This window comes from Leptinotarsa decemlineata, unplaced genomic scaffold (genome assembly GCF_025532065.1).
Source record: "Leptinotarsa decemlineata unplaced genomic scaffold, Ldec_3_MD MMD2_tig00078346_RagTag_RagTag, whole genome shotgun sequence".
Lineage (NCBI taxonomy): Eukaryota > Metazoa > Arthropoda > Insecta > Coleoptera > Chrysomelidae > Leptinotarsa > Leptinotarsa decemlineata.
In genome coordinates this window covers 6,049,919-6,073,210 of record NW_027412724.1, presented here as the reverse complement: position 1 = coordinate 6,073,210, position 23,292 = coordinate 6,049,919, and the positions used below count along the sequence as shown (strand labels likewise).

At 32.7% G+C, this 23,292-nt stretch overlaps 1 protein-coding gene across 6 annotated transcripts in view; it reads right to left on the bottom strand.

The window, feature by feature from the left end:
* LOC111507490 (solute carrier family member malvolio) overlaps positions 1-23,292 on the bottom strand; it is an 85,086-nt gene that overhangs the window by 35,857 nt on the left and 25,937 nt on the right. For 5 of the 6 annotated variants that reach the window (XR_002722406.2, XM_023162843.2, XM_023162831.2 and 2 more), the window contains exons 2-3: positions 12,855-13,052; positions 4,280-4,469 (exon numbers count right to left, since the gene is read on the bottom strand). Coding sequence is in view for 5 of the 6 variants with exons in the window: in XM_023162843.2 (XP_023018611.1) it covers positions 4,280-4,469; positions 12,855-13,052 (388 nt within the window). In the remaining variant the exon portion in view is untranslated. Of the gene's footprint in view, positions 1-4,279; positions 4,470-12,854; positions 13,053-20,196; positions 20,361-23,292 lie in introns of those variants that run through there. The other variant, XM_023162805.2, reaches the window with a different exon arrangement.

Below are 23,292 nucleotides of genomic sequence, written 5' to 3'. Positions count from 1 at the left end.
GTATTACCACAAGGAGGTTTTCCTCCAATGTTGATCTAAACTCACAGCTTCTGTCACCTTGACGCATTCGTAGCAAAACCATTTCATACAATTTGTACATTCAACCATTCTTTCATTGCGATATGGTCTGTTACATATAAGACAGTGGCCTCGCTTTGTTCTTTCATTTATATCTGGACCCATACTGTAGACCAAATCGAATTTGAGCTTTGTTGAGATTACTTAGTTTGAATAGGTTACTGAGAGACCAATTTGCAGTATATATCAATAAACCACTGTAACTAGTTTTACTAGCAAATAATTTTATTCAACAGGGCACCTTTATACACATAACAATGTATAATGTATATCTCTATATACTCAAATTCCTGAAAAGAACGCAAGTAAGAAAATGAACAATTCAAACAAACATTATTCAACTTACGATTGTCCCTAATTCAAACAAATCTCAAAAGAGAATTTCAATATTAATCTCTTTCTTTCAATTTGACGTTTTTTTACTAAACAACTTTCTCCTGTCAGATGAGATTTATATATACAGGATGAATAATAACATTGAATGATTAAAATTGAAATGCTCCAATTAGGTTCTACAAAGGGTTAAAAAAAATAAGAAATATGAATAATTATTGAAAAATTAATAAATGTTAATGGTTATTTCTAACACCCTGTATGTAGAATTGATGACAACTTTATGCGATTGTGAAGCCATTATTAATGCAAGACCTTTTATATTTCGGATATATCTACTAGTGAAACTCCAGATTTCGATATCACATACATTTAGTGAAACGACCTGCAAAAGATATGAGTTGGTCTCCGAAGCCGATTCAGAAAGGAGTATCTAACGGAACTCGTACATACTGGTCAAAGGAAAATGGGTAGTTTGAAAATTGGAGATATTTTTGTCACAAGCGACAATGTGAAGCGAATAAACTGGCCTATAGGAAAAATATTGGAAATTTATCCTGGAATAGATGACGTACCCAGAGTAGCGAAAATAACAGCCGATAACTTATTCGAACTTTTCAAAGTTTATATCCTTTAGAAGTTACGACAGAAGAGGACTATAAGAATATTCATCAAATTGAAAAGAAAATGAATGAAGTCAAAAGTAAAACGGATGGAGACTACATAACAAAAGAAGAGGACATTGAAGAGAAATATATATATATATATATATATATATATATATATATATATATATATATATATATATATATACAGTAAAACTTTATTTGATAATAAAATTATATTGAAGCTATAATTTATGAATTTGTTTCAAGTAATCCCTATACGATATGATTTTTTTCAGAAATATTTCAATAGTAATTGGTCAGTTATCCAAAACTAATGATATTTCGGAAGATCTGCAAGCAATGTTATCTCGAGTTTGGTTAGTAAATATCAACCTTCTTTAGTTTCATTACATGATTTTATTAATTTATTTTTGCTTTTCTGTAACAATTTTGTTTGTCCACCGAAGTGAAAGTAAAATCAAGAATTACAACTTTATATCTAAAAATTAAAATATATCCATTGACAAATCTGTTTATTTTAGTATAACAACTGCATAATGGTATCAGTAGAATTTAATCTTGAAAATTACTAGTCCAAGATAACGAAAACACTTCAGCCCACTTGACCTGATATCGGATCCAGATATATTTTAATCAAGTTGAGAATAAAAACTTCGATAATGCTGTCAAAAGCAATGATTAGAACATTTTCCCAGAATGTTATCGGTGGTTTCAAAAGGTTAAATAGGTCATATTTTATAGTTGTTGTAACTTGGAATTGATTGATGGTGACCTTCGCAACTGTGAATTATTGTGGGAAAAACCGCAACAATTGTATAAAGATGCATCATGTATTTTCATCAGAAACGTATTTCTTTCAAATTATGCGTAATACATTAGCATGTACTACCATTTCAACTAATGACAGTATGTTAAACAGAAAATTCACTGTTTAGTTTATGGATTTTAAATATTCCTTATTTACAACATTGACTATTCTATAGAAACATAAACCCTGAATTACGAATTCAGCTTGAGAACGAAACTCGTCGGCGGTCGATGTCGAAGCCTGGCTTTGCAAGTAACCGCCTTGAGGAGCCTCGTTCTTTTTTGATATTGGAGAATTCATTTCTGTGTCGATCCCTCAGATGTCGTGCTCATAAGGGGCGAAGCCATCGCCCTTACTTGTTCTTTAAGGACAGTTTAGTCCAACGATGTATTTGTGATTCAGCCTTACATTACTGATTAGACCTATGGTGGGTCGAAACAGCGGTGACCGTTGTTGAATCATAAATGCAATGTGTTTGGGCTCTGATTTTTAGCTAGTTGCCTTGCAGTGAAAGCTGCAGTGAAATACAGTGGATGAATCTCGTCGGCGGTCGACGTCGAAGCTCGCCTTCTTGACTTACCACCTTAGGAGGAAGCCTCGTTAATTTCGAAGATTTACTTCTCTGCCGATCCTTCAGATGGCGTCTTCGTAAGGGAATAAGCCATCATTCTTATTTACAGGAGACATTCATTTCAAGTTTAGGTACTTATTTTTCCTGTGACTTATTTCTGAAATTACATTTTGCTTGTATGTCTCATAGGATATGATATTTGTCCTTCTTTGACAAAAATCAGCCGAAAGGGTAAGGGAGATGGGCTCCATCCCGATTGAACTGAAGACGTTGGTCAGTAGAATATGATAATAATAATAATAATAACACATTTATTTGTGGCTTCAAAACAAAATTACAGCACATCCTTCGCTAATAATAATAGCATAAACTTTAAATGAGATTGAAAATAACATGCACCTGGGAGGACCTATTGATCGTTTCAGCCTGAGAAGAGAATGTGCAACATGTAAAAGAAAAACAATCAAAGAAAAAAAATATTGAAAAAATGCACATTTAAATTGATGGAAGTACTTGAGTCAAGTGTGTGGCTTATAATCTTGATCGACGTCGGCTGACTGAGAATAGATAACATTAGTTGGTTACTGACTGAGAAAATAAATACTCTTTGAAGTTACTTTCAAATGAAGAGATTGATATCGACTTGAAGAAACTAGGTACCTTACAGGTATATACATTATTATACCATTACGGTTTTTTTTCAGATAGCCTCATCACCAAACTTGAATCCATCAGTACATATCTTGATTATGGCCGAGAGTTTCAATACTGGGATATATGTCAGGACATTACATATATATTCCAATATATTCCATCTTGTATTTTTCCCTTATATTATGAAACTTCTTATTGTCAGCCAAGATTTGTATTGACATCTTATGTTTGAGCAATCTAAATGGAAAGACGAAACAAGTGTGCAATATCACGTCGGTTAGACAATCTCGAACCCCGGCAAGAATAACTTTACAACTGAAGGAAACTGGTTTTCAATTTCCCATAAAAACTAATCTCTCTTGAAATATCCTCCTTTCAATGCGAAAACATCCACTGATTTTACATTATAGTGGAAATGAAGTTCTCTCACACTGAGCAAGGGCAATGACATCCTCCTTACGAAGACATCTATGAGAGCGACAGAGAACAATCCTCGAATATCAACGCATTTGCGATCCAATACCAGAGATCGCTGTTTTGATACGTCATAGGTCTCATCAGCGGTGCTAGGCTGAACCACAAATTTATTGCTGGACTCAACTGTTCTAAAAGAACAAGTCTAAGAAAGTGGGAGCGATGACATATCTCTCTCTTCTCTCCATCTGTGGGATCGACAGAGAACTCAATTCTCGAATATCAAAGATGAACGAGACTCCCTAAAGTTCTCAATAATTGCAAAGCCAAGATTCGATATCGACTGCTGACGAGATTCGTCCTGTTTTCCTCTACAGCTTTCACTGCAATTAATTTGTGATCCAACATCAGATAGCGCTGTTTCGATCCGCCATAGGTTTCATCAGTGATGCATGGCTGGACCACGAATGCAATTAGGGGTTTGCAAGTGGGAGATAACGGTATCCGAGTGTTACCAAGTATTTATTATTAAACGTACAAAGTCTCGCCTTTTTTCTTGAAATTATATGTCATAATTTTTTTCTTCTCTTTCTGTACTACTTAAAAATATTAATTTTCACTTACAACCCACAACACAGAGGAAGTGTTTGTAACTTTAGTTATTTTATCTGAAAAAAATCGGAGTTGGAACTATACAAATATAAAATTTACATGGTTATGAACTACCTTTTGCAAACGAGAGGAATTACTCATTATAATAAAAAAAATATACGAAAAGTTATAATCACTAACCTAATCTTGCCGCCAGTCTCTGCATAAGGAGTCCTAACAGCGTGGCGCTGAGAAGTATCCATAATAGCTTATAGCTTGCTACCGTTCCACTTTGTAAATCACTTTCTATATTTCCAGGGTCTAAGTAAGCTATGGACATCAGAAAACCAGGACCCGTGAAAGCCCATAGTTTTCTGAAACTGAAGCCAGACTGAAAAAAAAAGTTTTAAAATAAATAACCGCAACTCACTCAAAGTACATTGTTATCTATGTAAAAACACTCTATATAATTATATTTCTATTCCTAGTAACAGCTCAGGGGTATTAATGATTAAAATGTAATTTCAAAGATAACGTTTCTTGATAACTAACGTTAACCATTTTACTTTTCTTAATTGTTACTTTTTTTGCTTTTTGATTTGACAACTATGATCATTATCATTAGCCTCGTGTTCTGGGTAGCTCAGATAATAACTTCCCGTGTCACCTAGAGAGCATAATCCCGTTAGCAATGTAACGAAGATTCAGTAAATTTTCAACAAGGGATATTCTCGCGAGTAAATATATGGTCAAAGGCGGGTTCGAACTTGCGACATTTGATTCGTGAATCGTCACGTCACGTTTCAGTGAATCGTCACTGAAACTTATTCCAGATACAAAATTGTGAAATTAGCAAACTAGTGAAATAAAAAATGAATTCACCATTTTTTTTTGACTTTTTGAGTGAAGTGCTTTTTGTAATGGAATTTTTTTTGTAAAGTGAAAAATGAAGAAGTTATGAGAGTTGATGTTTATAACGAAACAATTATCAGTTGTATTTCCACTAAATACCTAGATAAATCACAAGTGGGACTGACAGTCATTAAGTGCTTTTGGTTTTCATCTGCCCTTCTGCTTAATAAGAAATTAGCAAATCCATAAAGTGTTGTTAAGTGAGCCAGTGTGATTACCAGGTTCCAGAAAATTGCTCACACTCAGTTTTCTCCAGAATCGAAAATAGCACTAAGAAAGTTAATTATATTCATGTCGCTTGAATTGCAAAGTCTGCTTCTCAAAAGCTTGGAACACTGTTCCGAATCAGAAAACTATACACAGCTCAGCAACTTTTGATGCTTTATAAACCTCAGATCAGACCTTTTTTGGAGTATTGTTCTCAGGAATAGAGATTTGCCCCCAAACATACACTGAAGTTGCTGGATTCCATCCAGAAAAGAGCCATCTACCTGATTGGGGACGATAACATCACGTGCAACCTTGATAGCCCGGAACATCGAAGAAAGGTTGGAGATTGTCTCTCTTCTATACATACTTTCACGGGAGGTGTCCAAATGACTTGGCACATTTGATTCCACCAACAACGGTACATATCAGAAATACGCGACGGACTGTGGGCTGCTCATCGTTTTGAGGTTCAACTCAGTACACCTTGAACTTCATTGTTCAAGAATTCTTTCATCTAGAGTATTGCGTTTATGTGGAATGAACTTCTTGAGAACGTTTTTCCAAATGGATTAAGATCCAGCGATTCTAATCTAATGTGAATTGCTACTTTCGCATAGGCAACTTTCTGAGAGGGCCTTAAAGATTTTCCTGTAGTGCTTGAGTTTTGTCCTTAAACAAAAAAAAAGAAAAACAATTCGCGAATGTACGAATGTTTGTAGTGAACACGATTATTTTACTTTATGTGAACGAAATTGGAAAAGGAAATATTCTGTGAATGTTGTTTTAATAATATGAATGATAATGTCAAAGATCAGAGATTATTCGGGAAGTTACAGATAACACTAATGACATTCCTGAGCAATTCCAATATATCTATAAAATTTTGTTGACAAGTGAGCCGATAAAGTACAAGGATAAAAAATTATGACTATTGAAAGAAGTTTTCGAAATTTTGATGTTGGGTATATTAATAATATTTTTTTGTGATGCCAATATTTTCTTAGAAATTCTCCTATTTTAAAAAAGCCTCATAGTTCTTATTGTTGTCAAGTACAGGATTTTGTTATCATTCTATACCACATTCATTTATAATAATGAAATGATTCTATGGTCCTCAGAAGAAAAACAAACCAAATCTCCTTATTTTCGCTCCAGTCTAATCTATACAATGCATTTTGGGATCAATATTACATACAATATATGTCTATCTGATTCTCATTTTGAAAAGAAAACAAAACAAATTTACAAATTCTCTCTATAATAAACTGAATTAAAATATCAGTCGTGAACGAATGTTTACATTAGGTATTGTTGAACATATCTTTAGAAAATTTCCCAACATTTATTTGTATGCTTTGTAGACTGAAAAATAGTAGTTGTTAGTTCATATTGAAATTTCCCAACAAACCTAGAAGTCATGTGGACGCCAAATTTCGACAAAAAATCACTAGGAACTATTTTCTGAATGTCTGGTACAAGACAAACGTCAGGTCTCAATAGAAATTTGGATAAGTATATTATTTGGCCACTAGCCTTCGTGAAGAAATTAACAGTGAAGATAATTCAGGAGATATTCAATGTTAATGACAATACATTAGATGAAAAGTTCACGCAAGCAACTCAAAGAAGACAAGCCAAGATACATTTAGATACTCTGAACACTCTTAAGTCTTTTGAGATATAGGAAGCAAAATAATATATTGAAGTAGAAATACAAAAAAATACTTGAAATATCAAGTTGAATAAATAAGTTGATATAATCGAAAATGCAGATAGAAAAAGTTATAAGCAGAAAAATAGCTTCTTCCATCTATACGCTGTCGTCTCATTTTCAGTAATATCCTCTGCTGTACTGTACTAAAGACTGTCGAACACAATGATTACACAGGGTGTTTCAAATTCAATCCTCACCATTGTAATTTTGGAAACTATGAGAGATACGATGGTTAACTTGGAGCGCATTTACCTGACTAACAATATGCCGTTGAGAAAGTTCTGAAATTCCTATATAGTATATCCGGAGATATTAGGAAAAACAGAAATTTCGGAAAATGTTTTTATTTTTTTCTGGATTTATTTTTCGAAGGATTCGTAAATAAATTGAAATGTATTTGTTTATAATAAATTTATTAACAATAGCTGCAAAAAATTTAAAAAAAAATATTAATTAGTTTTTAGCCACGAGACATTGAAACGATAAAAAATTAGAAAAAACAAATTTTGTAATGTATTTTTTATAAAATTATAATTTTCAATTGTCAATAAAAAAAATTAAAAAAAAAAACAATTTTTTTATTTTCGCAACGGTAATCTATTTTTTTGCCTATTAAGGATAACTTCACCAAAGGAAAAAATGCCAGGGTTTTAGTTTAATAATTATAGAGATTTTTATATTAACTTTCAATTCAGAAAAAGTTATTAGTTAACAAATTTATAATTAACGTTAAAATTGGGATAAAAATTTTTTGACTGCGGATTATTGTTTATTGATGTATCCCAACATTACATGAATTTTTTCATTCCTTAATATTTACATTTAATATGTTTAAATAATTTTTTTTGTTTTTATGTCAGAGTGACGAAAGGCGCGCGGAAGCCAGACTACCCGCTTTTGGCTCTATTTTCAGGGCTCTGTAAAAATTATAAATAATCGAGATACAGTTTCGGGAGTCGAAACTTTTTTTACGCAAATTCATTGATCTTTTCAAATCTTTATTCAAATTTCCAAAATTTTGAAAATTTTCCGAGATATTAGGAAAAAACTAAAGCCCCATTTTTTTTTCACTTAATTGTTTATAACTTTTGTAATTTTTATCAGCGCGTTTTCGGACCTTTCCTTAAACTTTCTAGGCAAAAATACGAATCGAATGACATCTTGGTCGTAATTTTTGGACAGGGCTGAAAAATGTCACCAGAAAGAACTAAATCGAGTACATGTGAACCAGACTATAGGATCAAAATCTCACCGACTTTGGTTCATTTGAAAAGCCGAGGAAAAAACACGGAGACAGAATGGACCAGATAAACATGTACCCGGGGAAATCTACACGTCAAATTTTAAAATGTTACAAAACACACATATATCAAAGGCGATTAGAATTTTGTAATTGGCTAATAAGAAGACATGATTTTCCTGTTTTACTGGAAAATGTAGCTTGGACAGGTAAAACCACTTTTACGAATTGTGGGATATTCAACCGAAATAACGAACACATTTAGAGCATAAACAACCCCAGGTAGTTCCGAGAAACTCGACCTCAAGTGCGATTTAGTATTAACGTGTGAGCAGGAATTTACAAAGATAGAATTTTGGGTCCTCATTTATTTAACGGAATTCTGAATGGAGAAACCTATCATCAGTTTTTAATGTTTATTGTCGAAGACTATTTGGATGATCTACCTTTGGCTAACTATAACAACATCTGGTTTCAACATGATGGCGCTCCACCGCACACTACCAGACGAGTATCTAATTACCTGACTGAAAGGTTTGATGAAAAATGGATAGGGAATAATGGACCGGTGAGGTGGCCAACAAGATATCCAGACTCAAGTGTTATGGATACATTCTTATGGGGTAAACTGAAAAATAGAGTTTAAGGTCAGAGGGAATATCAAAATATTGAGGACCTTCAACACAGCATTTTTAGAGAGTTCGGAAGGTTGAGGAGGAGGGAAATTTGTCGTGCAGTGAATAATATTAGAAGAAGGGAACAGTTGTGTTATCATGAACAAGGCCAGCATTTTGAGCATTTGCTATGATTTACTTTTGTCTTTATATTTTAGTTAAATAGTGTTATTTGTTAAAAGTTCTATTTTCATTGAAAAGGACACAATGTCTAATTTACCTCATACACACCTTATTTATCAAATTTTAATTGTTGATTCTGTCTTCGTATTTCATTGGCTTTTCAAACGAACCAAACTCGGTGAGATTTTGATCCAATAACTTGAACATAGTTCGATGTGGTTGTCGTCTTTCGAGATACAAGTTCAAATATATTTCCGATGTTCTAACACTGTTTCTATAGTATTTGTAACAAATTTGTATCATATCTCTTTTTTCTTCATTCGTGAAAACCATTTTTCGCCAAAAATTCAATGACCAATAACAAGATGTCATTGACTGTAACAAATTGAAAGTCAAATTTAGAAACATCAAAGTCAAACCCTATTATGATAAGAATTAATTTTTGATAACGTATGATAACTAATGATACATCATTGAAAAGGTAAAATCTGGTTCTATTTAAAAAAGAAAGAATTCAATGTAGCGCCCATAAGAAAAAAAAATGATGATGGTGGTCGGAAGACAAAACGTCAGATAGGAAATCTGAAAAGACCATTATGTAGCAGGAAAAAAGTGTCAATGTGGAAGTGCAATTTATTTTCGAATCCTTCGAAAAATAAAGCCAGAAAAAAATAAAAATCATATTCCGAAATATCTGTTTTTTCCGGATATCTCCGGGTATACTCCGAATTTCAAAACTTTCTCAAAGGTATATTGTTGGGCACGTGGAAGCGCAACTTTGCCCCAATTTAACTTCAATCTCTCATAGTTTCCGAGATCCCAATGGCGAGGATCGAATTTGAAACACCCTGTATACTACCAATGAATGTTAACATATCACATAACCTCAAAAAGATTTTGTATACCTACTTTAATGGAAAAGCCGAAAAATGGCCGCCGTTCTCTTTCTAGTTCAGTATTCTTTAGAAGAATCGACAGAAATGTCTGGATGGAGATGCAAATTCACAATTTCGGGAATGAAAATATCTCTTCAGAATTGAAGACAACCAAATCAAAGTCGTGATTTATGAAAAAGCAGAGCTGTCACATCAGTTCGATAATACATGGAAATATTTTTTTTTCCAATTACATTTTATGTTTTTACAATAAAATCATTAAAATATAATGTGAATTTAGAAAAATTCAAAGATCTAATGGAGTTAATTCAGAAGTCATCATCTATATTGAAACTCCTTTGGAGTGATGTTATTATAAACAAAAACTTCTTACTCCGTAATACAAGATTCTTCAAGTTTATTTATTCATTTTCATTTTGTAATATGTAATACAAATTTCCAGACTCATCAAAATTATTTTATAAGTGTTACAGGCGTTTGTGAATTTTTTGACATAGAAAATATGAAAAAAAAAACAGTTTTCTCGAAATTGTTACAAGCTGAATAACAGGGCCTGATTCAGCTATTTAGCCACCCCAGGCGGATATAATATTCGCCGCCTTTTATAACAACACAATAGTAAGGGGACATTTATTTGCAATATTCCCAACCAGATGGATTGGAAATAATGGATCCATTGCTTTTAGGTTTTTTGTCTGGCGATACATGAAGGATAAAGGTTTTTCGACACTTAGTACAGATATCGACCACAGAAAACATAGGAGATGCATGTAATAGCATTATACTCATCATGCTACAAAGAATAAATATATGAACAACTTATGTGCATTCAACAGAGAGATCGTCAATTCGAACATTCAATATGGTTTGTCACGCAGTATTCATTTCTCTATTGATTTTCTTTCATCAAAAATTCATTATAAAATAAATTGTTTTTCTGTTTGATTGTTGTCACTGATTTGTGTAATTGATGACTTGTTTATTTTGTGGAGATTCATGATCACTTTAATGAAATGAATTAAAAACACTTTTGTCTAATTTCCACTAGGAAATAATGATTATATTCGTAAAAAAGCATTTTTAAGTTTCCCCTGTATAACTCGAGAAAGGCGAAAGCTCCTTTAAATATTCTTCGACAATTCTGTGACCCTATACAAATGTGCAAATGCACAAAAATCAAAGAAGAAAAACAAACATTCTTCTTTCCATATTTTTTTAATAGGCCGACCAATCTGGTGCCTTTTCGCTTGGGTTTCTTGGTTACTTTTTCAACATTTCAAGCTTTTTCAGATACCTTCTGACAGATAACTAACATTTGGAAATTTCAATTTCGAAGGAAGTCTTCAACATCAAAATGTTGAATGTATATATATATATATATATATATATATATATATATATATATATATATATATATATATATATATATATATATTAGTCAAAATTATCAAATACGACAAGTTACTGGTTATTTTTTTTGTGAGAAATACTTTGAATTTGAGGGGTATAGGGGTGAACTATAAAGTTTTTCCTTTCTACACGTGTATACATCAAGCTCTCCATTACAATTTTCATATTTTTCAGATTGTGGAACGAGAAAGTACCCAAAGAATGCCGATGAAAAAAATAAAAATCACTTTTTCCTATTCAGTCTATTCCATATATCCGTTATGGGATTGAATCAGATATCATTTACAGGATTGCTACACAATATATAATAGTGTAACGAATCTGAAGCCGCCCCTGTACCATACGCCAGCCAATTCATCGAATAAATACGTGACTCACCGCGAAAGAATGCAGTCTGAAACCGCCGCGAAAAGTCTAGGCGAGTATCGAACAGACTACAGAATAATTCTACAATGGGCCTTTACCGATATAAAAGGCCGGCTTCTCGTCCAGAGGGGCCAGTTGAATTTAGAAAGTGAATCGAGCCGTTAAACCAGGAATTCAAATCTGTTTTGAAAAATCTGTTTTAAAATATGTTTTTCCGTTAATCAGCTGTCGCCCCAATACGAACGACAACTCTCAGAAGTTGAGAAACTTGTGCGAGCTAAGGACTAACGAGGTCTTACCTTTTAACGTGTGATTCCTAACACGTTAAATAGTGGAAATGAATTAAGCGTTAGTTGCTACGTGTTGAATATAAATTAGTTTGTGATAGTGAAATATTGTTAGAAATAAATTTGTTTAAAAGAGTTAATTCTTTAATTTGTTACAATGGTATATGAAAGAGGTATATGGAACACTGTCATCCTCAATAGCGGACATCCGATGTTTCGGAATAAGGCACTGGCCTCATTGTCTCTTCAGTATCAATCTGGATAACATTATAAAATGAGTAGATTTATTTCATTCGTGACATCCTAACGTGTTAGGAATCACACGTTAAAAGGTAAGACCTCGTTAATCCTTGGCTCGCACAAGTTTTGATTCTGAGTGTGGTCGTTCGTAGGGAACCGACAGCTGGTTAACAGAAAAACAGATTTCAAACAGAAAACAGAACAGATAGCTATTCAGATTGTTGCTGTAGGGGCAATAAGGTAAGTGTCTTATCCCAATACTTCGGTGTTCCATGTAAGTGAAATTTGACCTCTTTCATATTTGGAGTTGTGTAGAGTTGAAGATGATTTCAGAATTTATACGGATTTTTGTGTGTTTCTGTCGGTTGAGAAATAGTGGTTGTCAAGTTTCATTAATAAAAAACCCAAGAGGAGTCACAATCCATATTCAATTTTTTGTATTCTGCAATTTTTTTAACAAATACATTTTCTATTATAGAGAAATACCTAATTATATTTTACTCATAAGTTGAAACAATAAAAATTAACTCAATTTTCTTCAACACTATTTAAAGTTTGAAAAATTCGATTATTTATTATCGTAAGGACACGCAGGTTCAAGTTAGTAGCAGAATAACAAATCTCAAACTATTATGTTTAATGTGGTTGATGTTTAGGGGTTAATTACAACCTTATACCTTTTTCACAAAATAATGAATACTTACATGTGGAACTTCAGGAATGATTATTTTTCGATCAGCGAAATAAGTTTGATTGGAAGATAATCCTGTATTCTCATTCGGTGAAGATCCAAGAGAAGACGATTTTATATCCAGAGCACTTCCGTTTGTACTGTTGCGATCTCCATCACCGCTTTCTGTTGCCGATGTTTGAGAACTGGTTGTAAATGATTTCTTGGCCATCTTGAACAATACAAAATAACATTGTTAGCCTTTACTTTCGGGTTGATGATAAAATGATATATGGCTTAGAAACTTCCCATTGTGAATAAGTAACAGGTACACATGAAAAAAGGGGAATCACTTTTATTGGACTTTATACTCTCATCACGTACAACAATTAATGAACGCAGTGCATGTTGATGTTATTCTATATGAAAGGCATAAAACGGAGGAACCACATTAACTGTCCCAAAAATCACGCACTAGATCACATTTCCTGGATAATAATATAAGAAAATTCATTAAATATGCTCAAAATTCCGTAAATTTGTAAATCTCTATCGGATTACTATCTCATTCAATTATTTTAAAGTTTTATATAAAGTTTTATTATTAGTTACATGGGGTAACTAATTGGGAAAGGATATTTATTTTGCAAAAAACGCCTATTAGAATCCTGTGAAGAGCAAAACGAACTGACAGCTGTAGGCCTGTATTTAAAAAATTCAATATATTAACCATTACGGCTCCATACATATTTCAATGTCTTGTCTATATCCAGACACAAAATTACACCCCTTAAGTTAATCGCAACCATGAATGTTTGACCAGAAATGGCCACAATCTTCTTATGCCACAACATCGACTGGCAATTATTCATAAAAGCTTTTTTACTAAGGCGATAAGGCTCTTCAACCATCTACCACCATATATGAGGAAATTACATATGATTAAATTCAAAAAAAGTATTAAAGGGCGGCTGGTTGATCTCTGCCCTTATGTTATGAATATTTTAACTACAATTTTAATGCTTTGCCTTTTTAATGTGTATTATATTGTATTATATTTTATTGTATTATTTTATTGTATGTATTGTATTATATTTATCTACCTTGACGATGCTAAATCTGTAATACAGATAATAAGCAAATAAATTGATTGACTGATGGATTGATTGATATAGTTGCAGAAGTTAACAATCGGACATAGCACTCAAAAAAGAGGCAAACCATAGACACATAAACCATAGGCTTTTGGCCCATCATCAGTATGGTGCAGCCAAGTGTAAGGATGGGAAACACTTGGTTACAAATGCACGAAGTCACCAACAGGAGCCAGCCGCACATTTGTGGTTTCAGTTAATAGATCTTGTGGACAACTTTATTTTTTTAAATAGAACACTCCATATATTAACATATTTTTGAATTCGCTCTTTAGTTATACTCTTTTTTTGTTAATAATGTCCTATACCTATCTCTATCGATTTTCGAGATAAAAATAATTAGTATTAAATATGGTCCAAAACATAGCCCTAATTGAACTTAAGTACATCAGTACTCTCAATTGATGAAAAGTGCGACTTCTAGCAAAAATCAATTGGTACGCTCCAAATACAAGGATTGGAATTAGATCAAATCACATCACTCGTTTAAAGAGACTCGAACCAAAGATTATTCTAATCTTTGCAATCGGCAGGGATCGAACCTGTGGAGTGGATCTCATTAATCAATTAACTACCGTTTGAGAAAAGGTCCGCATTTTCATTTTGATTCGACCAACTTATTCGATTTGAACTACTCATGCCAAAATTATAGGTATAGCGATTATTACACTAATAATAATAATAATAATAATATATAATTTTGGTGCAATTCCTAATCAGCATTCATCAAGCTATCAAATAACGTTTCCGGACGCAGAATCTGAGAATTGCAGTTCACTTTTGTTAAATTACATACATTTTGTGAAAATTAATAATTGAGAAATGAATTTTATTCAAGTTACTCAAGGTAAACTAATGTAAAATTCACACTGGAGAGAATAATTCTCGTTAGACATTCATTTTCAAATATGGTATGTTGGTATTGATGATCTCACCACAGTAGCAGAAACAACAGGTCACCTCTAGTTCGCAGCAAAACTGAAGGCAAACCGAGAATTTTATATCAGGTAATTTTTGAAGTAAAACTTCTTTACGCGCGCTTGACTTAGGGTAAGCTAATAAATGCGTGACGAGAGCGTTACGAAAAATGTGATCGGCCGAGGCAAATGGAAGTTAAGAAGGAGTTATAAGTTAGTGAAGATAGAAATAGAGAGAGAGAGTCACGTTTCTTATATTACTGTAGGGAGAAGAGAGATAGAAAGGTGCGAACACAAATTTACACTTGAGTAGGTTCTGAAGAATTGAAAACTATCATACGTTGCCACTAATTTTAGCAGGAGATTTCAATGTTGATTTTGCGTTCGAAGATGGACAACTCTTAGTAAAATTTCTACAAGATAAATTAATAATACAAATGAATAATAACTGAAATGAGCTCACCACAAGACACTTTTCTCTAGATATCTTTCTAATTTTCATTCTTATTTCTCATACATCTTAGAATCAACCACAGTAATTATAATAAATATAATAAATAAATATGAAAAATTCATTCAAAAATGTTAATTTATCAATGAAAACCCATAATAAATTCAAATATTTGTAAAAAATTAATATATGTATATACATGTGTATATCATACACAATAAAACACATCACTGTGAAACAAAATTTCATTTTTCGGGATGGGGTAGAGTGTTCTTCGGCCACCATCTAGAAAACACGGATGTGATTATTTTTCGAGTTTATTTAGTGAACTGTAATGAGTATGGAAAGAGCTTTCTACAGATAATCATATTATCTACAATTTTTTTAAAATCTTCTGTTGGTTTTTTGAAGCGCTCTTAGAGCGGTGCCTGTGCGAAAGTAGTGATTCACTTTGGATTTGAACATTACTTTCAGTGATGTAATGTAGTGCGCCAGTTCTTGAATTGTCTTCTTATAGGAGCTATCGATAGTTTTCAAAACCGTGCTATTCAACTAGCACACCAAGGTCGTTTAGACAAGACAAAACAATTTTAATCAGGGGTAAAGTTTGGTTTTCTTTGATGGAAAAAATAGTTGAGGCAGAAATATCAAGATGGTATGAATGCTACTAGCAACAAATGAATATTATAGAAATAGTTCTAGCTGCCAAAGATCTGCCAAATTACATTTGGAAAAGGCCCGTTTCCGGATGGAAAGTATTTAATGATATTATTAGACCAATTTAGTCGATTCTCGAGTGTCGAAGTATTGAACAATAATATTTTATCTGAACCAATGAACACAGAGTCAATGGACCACCATTCAATGGACATGATTTTGATAATTTTTCAGTTAAATTGGGTTTCAAACATCAGAAAGTAACACCGTATTGGACAGAAGCGAATGGATTAGTGGAAAAAACGTAATAATTTTATGTTCAAAATTTGAAAAACAAAACTACAGAGTTGATACCAACATATTTCTCTTAAATTATCATTCAACACCTCATTCAACAAATACGTAAAACTCCTTTTTATACAATGTTTAACAGAGAAGTATTAAAAAACTCTCCCCTCTTTTCCGGAAAAACATAAGCTATGCGATGAAATTAACAAAAGGAATTCAAGAAATAAGTTAAAACGAAAAGTCTACGCTGATAAGGAATGAATGAATGAATGAATGAAAGTTTATTGACTACCTTACATTACAAAATGTTTGTAGTAAGTCCCAATAATATCTAAAAAGAGTACAACACATAGAGAAACAAAATAAGATAAAATAAAATTTTAAAATATAGTACACTACTACTAGCTATTGTAAAGTGTCGCAGTGGCGAGTGCATTCCATAGAAATACACTAGCGATGTCGAAAATGCTCCATGAAATCACTGACAGAATAAAAACAATTAGTTAGTAAAAATTCTTTTAAGCTCTTCTTGAATTTATTGTTTGATAGGATTTTGTATTCCTGCGGTAACAGGTTGTAAAGATTATAATTTAGAGAGTTTTTCTGTGATTTGGTTAAGCGAAAACGATCAGTACGAATATTGCCTGCAGCTCTGGTATAATGATTGTGAATATCGGATTGTTTGCGCAGACACATTCGATTTTTGTGGATCTCGAGCAGAACCGAGAAAATGAATAAGGAAGGCAAAGGCAATATGCGTAATTGGGCAAAAAGGGGCTGGCAGTGATCACGAAAACTCACATTGGCAAGTATCCTGATTGCTTTTTTTTGAAGTCGGAAAATATCTACAGCACTAGAGGCGTTCCCCCAGAGTACAATCCCATAAGTAATGACAGAGTGAAATAATGAAAAATATACATTTTTGAGTGTTGGAAAACTTGTAATTGGCTTCAGTTGACGAAGCAAAAAAATTGAGCTGGCCAATTTACCTCGTAGGTCATCCGTATGATTTTGCCAAGATAATTTACTATCTATGTTTATGCCTAACAATTTCACACTGTTATCACTCGACATAGTACTAGACAAACAAAAGGTGAGATTCTTTGTTTTTTCATTATTCAGTTTTAGTTTATTTAATGAAAACCACGTTTCAGCACTTGAGAGTGAAATTTTTACAGACTGTTGCAAATCCGGCAAGGTGTCACCTGAAAAGATGAGCGTAGTATCGTCAGCAAATAAAACTGACTTATAGGGATGTAAAAAATTAGGTAGATCATTGATGTAAATGATGAACAATAGAGGGCCGAGGACTGAGCCCTGGGGCACTCCATGTTTGATAGGTTTATAATTAGATGTACAGCTGTTATATGTGACAGCTTGTAAACGATTTGTTAAATATGAGGCAATGAGCGATAAAGCTACACCTCTTATTCCATAGAACTGCAGCTTATCCAGAAGAATAGAGTGAGAGATGCAATCAAACGCCTTAGATAGGTCGCAGAGTGTGATGGCGGTTATCTTGCCCTCCTCAAGGCCCTCGACCACATCACTCACCATCTTGAGAACAGCTTGCGATGTTGATCTCTCTCTTCTGAATCCGAATTGTGAGTAGGTAAAAAACCTGTTTTGTTCAAAATAGTTGTATAGACGCTGTTTCAGGAGAGTCTCGATTATTTTACTGAAGATAGAGATGATAGTTATTGGTCGATAATTATTCGTATCCGAAAGGTTCCCTTTTTTATGAAGAGGTAAGACTTTTGATATTTTGAAAGCATCCGGGTAGATACCGGACAAGAAAATCAGATTTATGAGGGAGGTGATATGCTTTACAATTATATCAGCTACTTCCTTGATGACGAAGCTGTTCAGTTCGTAAGAATCCAAGCAACCTGAGTTGTTTAGACTATTTATGGTAGTTAGGACTTCATATTCTGTGACCGGAGATAGAAAGAATGAACTGTTTGGGGTAGGGAAATTACGATAGTTTAAGAGTTCCGTGTCCGCCGTTGCAGGAATTGACTTTATTATGTTAGCGGCAATTTCAACAAAAAATTCCTTGAAAGTCTCAGCAGACAAGGAGTCATCTTGGAGGTTGCTTGCATTTTTATTTTTATTTCTTTCGAAATTTACAATTTTCCATGACGCTTTACACTTATTCTTAGCTGACGAAATGAAATTGTCATAAGCTAATCTTTTGCTGTTTTTTAATTGTTTATTATAATCTTTCTTGAAACTCCTGAAGACAGAAATGTCGACAGGTTTTTTGCTGACCTCTGAAATAGCTTTGAGAGTGGAGAGTTTGTCTCTTTTTTCCCTCAAAGAATCATCAAACCAATTTACTGGAGATTTCACACAAATATATAAAATTATTACAATGTGTTAAAACAACGATAAAAATAAAATAAATACAACAATAAAAATTAATTGGCGCTCCGGGGCGACTTCATTGATTCCAGTGGCGCATTTGCTTTTTCAGCTGCAGGAAAACCCGGAAAAACCTGCAGCACCACATCATCTGAAGATCTTGATCTTATTATGAATTTCAGGTGGGAATGGAAGTTTTCTCTAGACAAAAAAAGTTAAATAAATTCATACCATCATTTGACCCCAATCCTTATACAATTACTGGAATATATCGGAATCAGATAATAGCCAGGTGTCATAAAAATTTCTTCATTTTCAAAAAATTTCATTTGACCGTGAACTGACAGAAAATATGAAAGAAAATCTTTCGTATTTATCACAAGAAATATGCAATGAAAGAAACGTAATTTTCATCAGAAATTATGTGAGGCTTATGTAGGAAAAGGGACTATAATAAAAGAAATTGAAGACGAAAATGAAACAGAATTGGTTCACCTAAAAATATGATAGTGAAGTCATAGTAAAAATCAACCAGTAAGTTCACTCCCACTACTTTCATTCATAAATTCACAAAGTTCTCGGTGACCTCGAAACGAAGTGTGGAGCCAATTTCGTTTTTTTACCATAGGCGTGCGCTCATATAAAAACGAAATTTAAGGTTATTATAGAATATTTTGTGGTAAATTACTTATAACCAACTACAAAAATTAAAAACAATAACAACAGCGAATAAACTAAACAACATATACATTTCCAACCTTTTATTACAAATAATCCGATGTGTGTGGGACCGTCAAATTCATCAATAGTATAGCACTGAACGCGTTGGATGAGAATCTCATTCTAAGAGCGGTTGAAGGTCCCCGGTAACTCGGGCGGATCACGTGGTAAGAGAGCCTACTGGTTGTATTATTCTACTGTGGTGAAGTTACAAAAGCAACCAATGACGAAGAATCAAGAAGATTTGCTATTAGAAACACATAAAATTGGTGTCAGTAGAACCTGCAGCGGGTCAGATCGTTAGTATCATATATTTGTGATGTCACAAATATATGTTTTATTTTATTGTATTTTATACAATGGGTTCAAAAAACAAGATGAAGTAACTGAACTAGTCTCAAAAAGATATACAATGAAGTGATAATTAATTGAAAGAATTTTGGCTGATAACTTGGACATGCCTGTTCTGGTATATTTAAGTTGCATAATTTTTCTACTAGTGAAGTAAGTAATTTCAACTATGATATGAAGTGTGGAAAAATTAGAACATGTAGCAAAACCCAAATTTATAGTATTTTTAAGAGGTTGAATTTCAAAAAAAAGAAATAAAATTTTCTTTGAAATCTAAGTAGCCTATAATCATTTCTAACTCTTAAACGGTATGAGAATATTTCGCATGAATACGTAGTTAGATTACCCCTTGTTCCCAAAAATAGCTTGAATGAATGTGAATAGTATAAGTACAAGAATGTATAAGTTGATGAAGTTAGATTACTAAATTGTAAAAAAAATCTCAAGTCAAAGTCCTTCATTATCCCAACTCACATTAATGTATCATCCGATGCTTGTCGAGGCACTGATTATGCAATTGAAGAACTTTCAAAACATTTTAAACGAATATAAGTGGCATAGTAGCCTACTTTATGGGAAAGTTCATTTAAACAAATTCACAAACTTCTTCACCTTTTCTCATTCTTCTTATACTTGAGTTCAATATATTTCTGCGATAAGAAAACAAATAATCAAATACTATGGTTCGAGTAGCACGTATCGATAACGTTCAGATAAAACGATTTACCAGGGTTGCAAGCTGGAACAGTGGAACACACACTAAAATAAAATCACAAAAAAAAGTTAAGATTTTTAAATGACATGGCACTTGGCTTAATGACAAAAATAGTCATTTTTGATAATAAGAGACCTTTGATGGTATATAAATGTAATTTTTCGTGATTATAGAGTTCTTAATCGAAAATCGATAGACATTTTATTCGATATATTAAATCACAAACTAGTAAATATTATATACTACTCATTGAAAATAAAATGCATCAAACTTTGATACACAATATAGTCAAGATCACCTAGACAAACATCGCATATTGCTGGATGCAATATATTGTTACACAATATGTAACATATTTTTGGATAAGAAAGTTTTTGGCTACCTACTAATCCATCTTGATATAAAAGAAAAAGTAGGAATCTTCCAAAGAAAGGAAGGAATCAATCAATTTTAAAAGTAGTAACTCTATACATACATGTATAAATCATGCAAAGGAGTAACTTTCAGACACAAACTGGAAGAAAAAGCCCTCCTGAAACAGCTACTTTGATATAAACATTGAATTACACGAATTGTGTGTTTTTCTCTTATATTATACTGAAGAGCCCTAAGGCAAGTGTCATATGGCGAAACATCGATGTCTACCAGTGAGGATGACAGTGTTCCATGTAAGTGAAATTTTACCATTCATTTAGTATATTGTGTAGAAATCCTGTGAATGATATATGATATAATTTCATAAGGAATGTTTGGAATACAAACTGAGTAAAGGAAAGTGTTTTTTGTATAATTCAGTGTTCAAATAAAAGTATTTGTTTCGAAAGAATTTTTCTTTTGTATAATTCAATGTTTATATGAAAGTAGCTGTTTCAGGAGAGCTCTCTCTTCCAGTTTGGGTCTGAAAGTTACTTCTTAGCATGATCTACACATCCATGTATAGAGTGACTTATTTTTAAAATGATTACTTCCTTCCTTTCTTTGGAAAATTCCCACTTTTTCTTTTGTATCAAAACGGAGGAGTAGAAAGCGAAAAACTTTATTTCCCAAAAATTAATCACTCCTAACAATATAATCCTTTCAATATAAATGTAATATTTGTTACACAATATGTTACGTCTAGCTTTTCTTCGCCCTTCAATTATTCATTTCCGAAACTAACAATGACATTTTTCATATAGTATTTTTCGACTGAGTTATTTTATCACAAAAAGTATGATAGAACTGGCCGGTACTTGATGAAAATCTATTATAACCTATTCAAAAAACACACTTTAATGGGCATCACAATACGTATTGAGTCGCCCGAAGATGCTATTCTATAGCAAGTGTAAACTTTCGGTAGAAACCTCACATTAAAGGCAACAAATCTTTGACAACAATGTCCCTTTTATAGGTATTTTCGCATAGTAATAAATATTAGTGGTATAAACTCAATAAATTGAGGTAGTATGATTGATACTTCAATGATTAACGATTTCCTTTTTTGACGGGCTGGCAACAAAAAAGTTAAGTTTGTCACAGCCCCGACCAAGTATTACCAACACAAAAGCAAGTGTTCAAATAAATATGTTCTCATGATATAGCACGAAAATAAGAATTCTATACAGAACGCTTTGCTGAATACTATAGCTGCCCTTAGTACAAAAAAGTCATAACTAAACTCTGGCATAAATATCTGGTTGAACGACATTACACAGAAGAAAGGCATGGAAGGAAGCAATTAATTTCAAACTAAACTCTTCACAAGATGCGATTACATCTTGTAATATTATCCAAAGAGGCAAGTATATTATTCCGAAAAATATATAGACCAGGGCTGAAGCCTTCAAAAATGGTAAAAAGTAAACAAAAAATAATGGTAGGATGAAACCCATTAGAAAAGGAGGGGAATATGATAAAAATGAAAGGAAAAATTAATTACGGGCGATCTGAGTTCGGGAGGTGGGAGGGGGTGAGTTTTTAAGGACAAAAAATGGTTTATCTCGATATCCGGCAAAACTACAAGTCCTATGGAAAAAAATTAAATGACAAAGTTGTCATTTAATTTCAAAGAACAAAAAGCACACCGACTTGTTGAAAAAAGCTGATATTTTGACGCGAGAATTTTCGATTGAAAATTAGGGTGCTTTTTTGATATCAGGTCAAAATAAGGTGAAAAAAAAATTAAATCAAATAAATTACAGTGTATTTGGGACATAAAAAGGTAAGTTTTCACCAGAAATTTTTTTATTGAAAAATAAAAATAAAAAACTTGGTTATTTGAATTTTTCATATAAATTTTCAGGTTATGTGAGAAAATTGTTTTTACCGAAAATCGAGATAAGTCATTTTTTTACCCTTAAAAACTTACCCCCTCCCACTTCTCGAACTCAAATCGCCCATAATTTATTTTTCCATTCATTTTTATCTTATTCCTCTCTTTTTCTAATGGGTTTCATCCTACTGTTATTTTTTTTTGGTTTAAAAAATTATCGACCCAGGTATAATATGTCCGCCATAGAGGAAAACAGTGTTCCATGTAGGGAGAGTAGCAATTCCATAATTGATTCTTGGAGTAAAAACTGAATAGGATAAAGTGTTTTGATTATTCAATGTGCATATAAAAGCAGTTGTTTCGAAAGTATTTTTTTCGTGTAATTCAATGTTTACATGAAAATAGTTTCTGTTTCATTGATATCTGATTTAATTCCATAATAAATGCTTGAAGGGCTTTTTTCCAGTTTGTGTCTGAAAGCAACTTCTATGCTCGACCTACACATCTACACATATTTCTAAAGAGTTTGTTTTGAAATGAATTGGTTTCTTCAACATAATCTGATTTCAGACAAAATATTTTTATGATTATGCAGCGGACT